Raw genomic sequence first — 10,449 nt, 5'->3', positions numbered from 1 at the left:
AAAAAAAAAAAAAAAAAAAAAAAACCCCCCCCAAAAAAAAAAAAAAAAAAGACCTATTTACAGTAAAATTTCCATACACATGGGACCAGCAGTTAGCGTAATGGCTATGTCGGGGGACTCCCACATAGTCAACCGTGGTTTGCGTCCCAGACCCAGTGGCTTAAACTCACGCCAGGCGCATGTGCTTACGTGCCCAAGATCCTGAAAGAATGGAGGAGAAGGGATTGCAGCGTGGCCATCCCCCCGGGAGGTGATTTCTCGCTTTCTGTCTGTCTCTCTCTGTCGGGCGAGCGCACGCAGAAAACATGTGAACCTTAGGCAATATGTCCAGTTATCTTTAAAAATACTTGTGGTTTTAGGGATGAGAAGTTAGCATAATGGCTATGTCGTTGGACTCCCATGTAGTCGACCACAGTTTCAGTACCAGCCCAGTGGCTTAAACTCACGCCGGGCACGTGTGGATGTGTGCCCAAGATCCAGAGAGGAGAAAGAAAGAGAAGGGACTGCAACAAGGCCATCCCCCCAGGGGGTGATTTCTCGCTTTCTGTCTCTCTGTCTCTCTCGGTCTTTCTGGCGAGTGCATGCGCCCTATAGCAAAACCCTCTTAAAAAAAAAAAAAAAACAACTTGTGGTTTTAAAAAAATTGCACTTACATAAGCAAAGGATTCAATTTTAGACATACTGAAAAGAACTATGACTATATAGGTTCAATAGACAATACTAATTAATCAATACTTCATATTTTTCCAAAGTAAATACAACTATGGAAACAGAAAAATACAAAAGTATATCTATTCTGCTATGTACTGTTGTATATCTATTCTCTATAAAAAAAAAAAAAAAAAAGTTTTCCAGTTTTATCTCCTGCAGAAATAAGCTTTATGGTTATAATCCATTTCTAACAGAAATAAGTATCAACAGTCTTACATGCAGTTTTAGAAATCTCTGAAAACAGCCTAACATTTTCCCCTATTGTATGGCTCTAACAATAACCCCATTATGATGATACCAAATAAATAAAAGGAAGGACATTTTACTCCGTACTGAATCAGTCAACAATTCAGAAGTAGATGGGAAGGTAACGGAGATTACGGTAATGCTAAATCATAGAATGTAGTACAACTATATTATAGGATCTTAAAGTGAAATGCAATGCAGAATTTATGGAACTGGTTTGTTTTTGGAGAATTTTTTGCTATAGGACGCATGCGCTCGCCAGACACAGAGAGACAGACAGAAAGGGAGAAATCACCCCCCAGGGGGGATGGCCATGCCACAATCCCTTCTCCTCTGTTCTCTTCTCGGGATCTTGGGCACGCACATACATGCGCCCAGCCTGAGATTAAGCCACTGGGTCTGGGACTCGAACCACGGCTGACTATGTGAGAGTCCAGCGACATAGCCATTACACTAACTGCTGGTCCCTTGAACTATTAATATTACATCTAAATAGAGTTTCTCAACCTTAACACTACTGACATGTTAGACTGGGCATTCTTTGTTGTGGGGACTGCCCTGTGGTAACGTGCTTAGCAGCACCCCTGGCTTCTACCTACTTGATGCTAGTACATTACCCAAAAATAGGAAAAGCAAAAATGTCTTCAGACATCTAAAGGCATTATGACTGAGAACCACACATAACCAATATCATACCTAATTAAAAACCATGTTTAATTGGAACTTTTTGTTTAAACATACAAAACAAAACAAAAAAGAAGTCAATTTTATATTTAGGTGACTTTATAGAATTAGCAGTGTAACTGCATTTGATATTCACAGTAAATCATGCATTAATTATACACTAATTGTACACTAATTATGCAATAATTCTTATTAATTCTTAACTAAACAGTTTTAAGAAAACATTTCATACATACATTTTTGCTTTACTTTACCTCACTCAATATTTCATCTTGATACAACTAATAGGAAAAATTATTCCACAAAAATGATAATTCTAATGATGGACATCATTTAACATTTATCTAATACCCCAAAACACTTCACTTCAAAAATACTAAAAATATAATAGCTCATTTTAAAAGTATGACATTTTTGTAACAAATAAGACTGCTTTTTAATTTTATATCAAATGTAAAATTAGGTAAGAACTCTACAGCTCCATGTTAAAGCCACACATAATAAAGAACTATTAAAAATTAACATACATTTTGAGGTCAAATATCCCTAGAAATAAATTGTTTTAATTCAGTGGCAGAAAAATGTATTTAGTTGTATTTATTCCATAACTGTATTATATAATCATGAAAAGAAAATTTTCTTTAGCTATTCATATATAAAAGTAACTTAATACAATGAAATTAATTAATATGAAGTTGTGATTAGAGAACAAGGTATTACCAATTACAAAAAATGAGATTACAAACAAAAATAGATTCAATCACTTTGATCCACCGTAAGAGGGAGCCATGTTACCTCGCTTTTAAATTTTATAAAATTTATTCTATATATTTAAAATGAATAGTCTACTTAAAGCAGTTCTGAAAAGCCATTGATTTTATTTTTACCTTTTTATTACAAAAAAAAAAACATAGTCAAAGGTAGAAAGAACAAGCATAATGATGAACCTCTATGTACCCGTCACTGATCTTTATTATCAACATTTTACTAATCTTTTTGCATTTCCTCCCTATTTTTTCTTAATCATTTTAAAGGAAACTACAGACATAATTTACACATGAATACTTCAACATTGCTAGCTTTTAAAAATGTATACCAAGAACAAATCAACTAAATATAAAATCTACTTTTTGGTCAACTTCTCAGAGTTTTTCTCCCTGCCCTTGTTTATTAAAGCTTTTAAGTACTGATCTAGAAAAATAGAATGACACACTTTTAAGACAATCTGAAAATCCCGTTTACCTACCTCTGGCCCAATGAACAGGGTAAAGATGTCTCCAAAGCGATCCAGTTTTTGCCAGCTGAGACCATTTAGTGCTTACTTGACTGCATCGACATAATTCTTGAGGATTAAGATAACTGAAAATTGACAGCATTACCTCAGGAGGAAGGTGGGTTATACCTGTGGAGTGTTCTGACACTTCTGCTTCTGAAATAAAAAAGAAAACCTTTAGCATAAAGACTATAAGAGTAAATTTCAATAAGAAAGTACAATCACACTTCCATAAATAAAATTCAGTGCCTGAAGTAAATTCCTTCCTGCTCGCAAGATGTGAAAAGGAAATAACATGTATCAGAGGTAACATGGGGATGTTAAACTTGTTAAGAACCTGTAGGGTTAAACTATCATGGCCTAAATCATACTTCATCAGTGGAAGCTACAATAATGAACAGAGAATTGACTTCCTCTTACAAAGGCATTACAGAAAAAACAATACTTGCTTTGTAGCGTAAGGAGCATCATTTGAAAAAAGGAACCAAGCAGGTTATACAGCTTTAAATCAACAAGTGTAGAGTCAGCCAGATTATGGGATCCCCAAAGCATTTTTAATGACACACACACATCGTATGACATTTCCCATTCATGCATTATAGTGTCAGTATCTTCCTTGTATTCCCTTCCTTCAATTCCCACATCTCAGAGAAAATATTTGTAAAATCTGACTTCTTTAGGTGCCTAACCTATTTAAATTACTTAGGTATCAGTTCAGACAACGTAAGGTAAGCATTTCTGATGCTGGTACACACTGATAAGAAATCTTCTGTCAGCAACTACTACAGGAAGTAGTCACTGGATGTACAATTTCCTATGTCATTTTAATAGCAGCAATTTTCCAAAATAAAAGATGTTACATAAAGAATATAAAATATAAAAGAATCATCATTAAAATACTACAAAGAATTTGAGTTCCCTATATATATGAGTTGTCTTCACAAAGCAACTTTAATATAGAAATGCTATGATCAAATTACTTTAAATTATCACTGTTAAAATGCCAAATATTTAAACATAATATAGCTATAATTTGCTTTGAAGGAGTGGGAAAATTAAATGTAGTGTGATGCTTTTAAATCCTATGTTATAATTATAATTAAGCCAGACACAACAGGTCTTAGCTTGGTATCTAAGGCACAAGCTACGTTTTAGAGTAAAGCATACAAGTTTTATGGGTTTAATTATAGCTTAACTTGTAAAATCGTTTTTGTTTCAACATGCATCTCACCTACTTTGCTAAATAAAAATAAGAGAAAATACCAATTTCAAAAAATTGTAGGATATTTTAATCAGAATTTCCATTGCTATCACCCAATTAGAAGCAGCAAAGGAATTTTCACTAGCTTACAGAGATCAACTGTTTCTTTAATGATGATCTAAAAGGCAAAGCTACTGAAGATAACTAAGAATAAAAAGTGAGAAAACGAACTATTAAAAAAGACAGGCATATTTATCTGCATTTCTCATTTTATTCTCAATGTAACCATATACAGAAAAACTCTGCCTCTCATATTTACTCCCCTATTACTGGATATAGCTAAAAGAATGAGATATGGCAAAAGACTGAAATAAAACTACAACCTTAACTGATTTTGAAAACTGATGGAAAAACACAAGAAAAGATAAAAGCAGTCACCATGGTTGATGCAGCTTAGAAAGTTGGGATATTGCAAAATTGTTCTCTATATAACACAATTTTCAATCATTTGTATTACTGTGTATATATAAACTCATTTAAGAAACACTACATTGCATACCCCCAAATATAATTTTATACATGAAAATAAATGGCTTAAATAGACCACATACCAACCTGACTTAAAATTATTCCTGAAGCAAAATCTACAGTTCCTATCAACGGCCTTAGAACTGACTAATAAATGTTTTCTAATTATATGAACCTCACCTTTATCTGACTTTTCATCCACAGAATATTTAAAAAACTTCTGTCGCTCTTCAGCTTGATTCCATAGGCTAAGACCTCTAAGGAGCTCTGCAGTGTCCTTCTGAGAGCAGTGCTGTGCAATCACTTTCTTTTTAATATCCTTAAGCTCTTCATAGGTAAAATACTCCATTAACATGGGCTGAAAAACCTAAGTCAAAATATTCATAAGAAAAGATGCTTAATTAGCTTTTACTCTATACCCTTTAAATTATTAATGGCTTAAATGTACTATTATGACCATATATTTCAAAGAGTTAAAACTCAGTTGTTATCACTGAAACAGTTTATCCAAAAACTGCAGAGATCCTCATCACCCAAAGGATCCTTCTCTCTCCAGTTTCTCCAGCTAATCATTCAATCCTTAAATAATTCTGAAGCATCAGGACACATTTAACCATTCTGTTAGACTGCTTTCAGGGACCACAGTAAATAAACTTAGCCAAACTGGGCCCCACAACAAATGAAAAGTGGTTCAAGTATACTAGAACCATAAAATACAGCTAGCTCTATTAAGGCTTTAAAATATTCAACATTGTTTCTGGAAGTTTTGAAAAAATGTACTTGCCAGTGCCTCCCACCTGATTTAATTGATCTAGAAAGGGCTTAAGAGACAGGCCGTTTTGTTAAAATACCAACCTGATTATTAGGTGAAGCCATACTTGAGAATCACTACAGTAAGTGTTCACAGCTGAACAAGTATCTAGTTCCTCATAAAACTTTGAGTATACCACTTCTAGTATACCATTCTAGGAATGAAGTTGGTAAGTCTAAAACCACCATTAATTACTAAAGTCTAATATTTTAAAAATACTAAAAATTCTTTAAGTTTAGCATGAAAATATTAAAAAGTATAAAGAATCTTGTTCAAGTTTTGAAAAGGTATTACAGGACATAAAAAGGTCATTAACATTTAACGCACTGCTATGTACAAAGTACAAATAAGAAAATAAGTATTTCTTGAATGAATTAATTAAATCATTCACTCAATGAAAAGCAACAATTATCCTATGGCAAAAAACTGATGATTTTTTTTATCTTGGAGTTTTTCTTGAATTCACATCTCCCCATCAACCACTATTTTGGAGAACTTAAGGAGAAATAGTATTTTTTTTTAATTTTTATAAACATAAATCACAAAGGGGAAAAATTATGCTTACCTCCTCTTCCTCTTTCATGTGAGGAAGAAAATCTCTTGTAAAAGCCTCCAATCTTTCTTTCAGTTGTTTTGCATAATTTAGCTGCTCATATTCATTCTGCAAACAAAAGAAAATTTCTATTTATCTAAAAGTTTTCCTCCATTCTCTATATTGTGCTTGATTCAAGGTCAGTTTAAAATGTGATGAAACTGCAAGAAATAAATAAAAATAATAATTTTTTTAAAAAGGCACTGACAGAGACCAGCAGTTAGCGTAATGGCTATGTTGCTGGACTCCCACGTAGTCGACCGCAGTTCGAGCCCCGGACCCGGTGGCTTAAACTCACGCCAGGCGCATGTGCGTGCATGCCCAAGATCCCCAGAGGAGAATGGAGAAGGGATTGTGGCATGGCCATCCCCCCTGGAGGGTGACTTCCTGCTTTCTGTCTCTGTCTGGCGAGCGCACGTGCAACAGCAACATGGTCTCTACTTCTCAGTATAAAAGATACCTTGGGGCCAGAAGACAGCATAGCGGTCAAGTCACTGGACTCTCACATGGCCAAGCACAGTTTGAGTCCCAGATGTGGTGGTTTGCAACTTAATGCCGGGTACGCGTGCATGTATACCCAAGATCCCGGGAGGAGTAGGGATTGTGGCATGACTATCATCCCAGGCAGGAGGTGTGGGGCTTTGAATTTTCACTTCCTGTTTCTCTGTTTCTCTCTCTCTCTCTCTCTCCCCCTCTCCCTCTCTCCCTCCCTCCCTCCCTCCCTAGTGAGTGCACGTGTCCAAAGGCAACAATACAAAACAAACAAGAAAAAATAAACCTTAGGGGCCAGCAGCTAGTATGGTGGTTAAGGCACTGGATTCCCACTTGGCCAACCACGGTTCGAGTCCTGGACCTGGTGGCTTGCTAAAGCACATTAAAAAATAATAATAAAGAAAATTAAATAATCCTTTGGAAAAAAGGTACCTTAAAAACTAAGTTTTTATATTCTTTACTAATATATTCACATACTACTTTTTCTTTTCTTTGATAGAGGGCATCTGCATTTGCCAGATTATAAAAAGAGGGAAGGTGAGAAAGAGACCATGGGGAATAGTCACGCTACAATCCTTCTCCTCCATTTCTCCCACCTTTCATGATTTGGGGAAGGCATGCACACACATCCAGTGTGTTTTTAAAGCCTCCAAGTCTGGTAATCAAACTTTGCAGACAGTCATGTGGGTTACTTAACCACCCTGTCACCAGCTGATTCAATTTCATTTTTGACTTAAAAAAGAAAATTTAATATCAATTATCTGCTAAAACCATCCATTGACTTGATTTCTACTTTATGTATTTATACAATTTCTACTTCAGGTTTTTTTAGGTTTCAATATTTTATTCAAGTTTTATTTTATGTTAATTACAGCATTTGAAGGGGAGGATCTAATTCCACACAAAATGGAAGACTTTACAATGTACTCATTGAACTGATAAAAAATAAACTGTGCGGTGAGAATATAATATAAGTCCAATTTCAATTCCGAGTGCCGTCACCATATGCTTACAACCACACAAACTCTTCCCAGCTTGCAGCTGGAGCTCCTGAAAGCTATTTCATACTCTAATATAAGGGCAAAAAATCCACAACACAAGGGATTAAGCCCTGAATTATTGGCTTCTTCACAGGCACCCTCTCTACCACCACAAAATGGCACAAAAGAAACAGCTACCACACCCAGCAGACTTTGGTAAAGGAAGTAATGATGGAATGGGGTGGGCATAGGTCATGAAGATCTGCCTAAAAAATCCCTTTAGGATGAGTTTGTACACACCATCAAGCAAATGAGCCTCTCATCAATTAAGATGAGAAAACTAAGGTTCGATGCTCAGGAAGTCACATTATCATTCATTTACTCAATAGAAACTTACAAAGTGCCTACATAGTATCAACTTCCACTTGCAACCACTTCTAGGTTAAAAAAAAAAATACCTGGCATCTCTAGAAGAGCCACCAAGATAAGATGCCCCCGACCGGCCCCACCCATGCCTGTAGCTGAAATGACCTTTTCTTGGAATTGGGTCTCTTCTATACCTCTAAAGGTATAAAGGTTAAGGTTAAATCATGCTTAACCTGGAGGCCTAACATGATATGTAGCAACACTTGCATCCCAGATACACGACATTAAAAGGTACACTAAATTCTGCAGGTAGCTATGCTGCAAAACAGTTTAGAATTAAACGATTATGCAGTACTCATTTATGCTTGAAATTCCAGTCCTAGACCAAGCTTGTAGCCACCAGAGTTGATGTTCTTGCCATCCAGCAGAGCTGACAGCATCAGTCTGATGCCTAGCTTTAGGGTCAGAGTGTATCCTAGGCCTATCGGACTGGAGTTTTCACTTTAGCTGAGAAACAGGAGTCCGGATCAGTCTGATACTTGGCTGCTATCCCAAAGTGAGTGTTACTGTTTCCTGTGCCTACACGAGACTGATGACAGCCTCCAACTTTTTGTTCACCTTCTGATAAATGGAGCCACTAGACTCTGTCCCATCATTCACATTACACATTAGTGTGAAGCTGGAATTCATCAGTTTTATAGCCAGCTGCAAAGTTGCCCTGAGTCACTCAGGAATTCCCAGTCTCAAAATTCATCTGGTAGCCAGCCAGCCAGCCCTCATAGCCCGGCACCAGAGCTCCACGGATAGAAGGCCCAGCAATGTCAAAATCCACATCGGAGCCCAGGTTGATGTGCTCCCACTTGTAGCCTGTCCTGATTTTAGCATCTTTTCCCCGTGTTAGGTAAGAAGGACAAATCAAAGGTTGGCTTTAGTCCATGTGCAAGTTGGCCTTCCACTGTGATCTCCGTGCCTAGCATGTGGTCAGTGTTCCACTTCTCCGGAAATGTCAGGCCGCATTCAGTCCACCTGTACTTGGTTTCCAGACTGCCCGTCACTTTGGTGGCCTCAGTGTTGGCTGGGCCTGGGCTGGTAAATTCCAATCCATTCTCAGATTTTTTTTTCAAATCAAGTTTTATTAGGTCAAATCCGTAGCCCTTGGTGAAGACATCCTTGGCAGGCCTACCCAGATCGACATACACAGGAGGCCGCCATCTTCTGCTTGGAGACAGTGGCGGTGGGCTCAGCGGTGGCTACGGTGCAGAGGAATCAAGAGGAGTGAAAGGTGGGCCAAGGGCAGGGTGGCACGGCTTCAGTTTTCTTAATATATCTCTGAACAGCTCACAAAAGCCTCCTGACTATATCATTACAGAGTATCCTTAAAGTTATCTAGTATATCTTCTACTAAAATAATTCAGAATACCTGTTTCATTATCCTACCAGAAAGTAATAGACATTAATATCAACATTTCTTAAGAAGCTCACTATATCTCAAAGTAAGTAGCTTTAAGTCTAACCAACTCTAAAAAGTTTTTCCTTGTAGAAGTTAAGATCATATTTCCCTGTACTTTATTCATCACTTCTATATTAGTCCTCTTAACTTAAAATGTGGAAGATTTACAAAATAATGAAAACTTTAAAAATATGGGACTATTTCAAACCTGTGGAGTCCTCTCTAGTCTCTTTTTCTTGAACTAACTACTCAACTGCTTCCAAATAATATATGTCCTACTGGAATTTTTAAAATTGTCCCTAAACATATCCATATGGTTTTTATTTCCTCTTACATGCTAATAATTATCAAATTTGCTGTTTCAGACAAGATCATTCTTCTGACCTTGAAATCATCCATGCCTATTACTAAATGTTCACCAATATTACACCAGCAGGTCAAACTAAACCTGTTCAGAATGGATCTTTTTATATCACAAACTTCTCCTATACACCTTAGAAAATCAGGCTGACTCATTTCATTGTGCTTTCTCTCTTCTTCTTCCCTTTATAGGCAGACACTACATTTTTTTCTTTTCCTTTTTTTAATTTGCCAGGAGATACATAAGCTCACTGTAGAGAGATGGCAAGGGGCTGAGAAAGCACCTGCTAGATACCGGTCATGTCACCGACTGCTATGCCACCCATGGCTACTACTTCATGCTCCACCCCGTAGGCTCAGCCAGCCGCTACTGGGACTACAAAGGACAGGGCAAATCTGGGGAACATGACTGAGAGGAGGGCCAAAGGCCACAGCCTCTGCAGCCTAAAGGTACACAGGCCACAGCCACTGCCTGCAAATGGCCCTCGTAGAAAAAAGGGACCAGGTGAGATCATCAGTGCACAGGAGGAAATTAGCAGGAACTTCCAGTTGCATGGTTTCCACTTGCAAAAGTAGAGAGGGGCCAACAACCTGAAGCCAGAGAGGTTCTGAAGGACTTTCCCCACCCCTAACCTGCCCTCTAGAGAAGAAAAACTAAAGGAACTCTCCTTTGAAGCACCGAACCCTGGATTCCCACCATAGACACTAGCACAGAACATGGAAACTGGTATGTAGTGAACACATGTTGTAGGGAA

General features: G+C 37.3%; 1 protein-coding gene and 1 pseudogene across 1 annotated transcript in view; both read right to left on the bottom strand.

Annotated features, from left to right (window-relative positions):
* Positions 1-10,449, bottom strand: part of FBXL5 (F-box and leucine rich repeat protein 5) — a gene marked incomplete at its 5' end in the record, with an annotated part of 101,708 nt that overhangs the window by 87,014 nt on the left and 4,245 nt on the right. The window contains 3 exon segments of the mRNA XM_027770442.1: positions 2,888-3,070; positions 4,824-5,010; positions 6,020-6,115. Coding sequence (XP_027626243.1) covers positions 2,888-3,070; positions 4,824-5,010; positions 6,020-6,115 — 466 coding nt within the window.
* LOC102478384 (voltage-dependent anion-selective channel protein 1-like) overlaps positions 7,385-10,449 on the bottom strand; it is a 7,081-nt pseudogene continuing 4,016 nt past the window's right edge.

The sequence above is a fragment of the Tupaia chinensis genome, unplaced genomic scaffold (assembly GCF_000334495.1).
Source record: "Tupaia chinensis unplaced genomic scaffold, TupChi_1.0 Scaffold000138_1, whole genome shotgun sequence".
Lineage (NCBI taxonomy): Eukaryota > Metazoa > Chordata > Mammalia > Scandentia > Tupaiidae > Tupaia > Tupaia belangeri.
The sequence above is the reverse complement of the archived record's forward strand: the minus strand, read 5'-3'. Positions and strand labels throughout refer to the sequence as shown.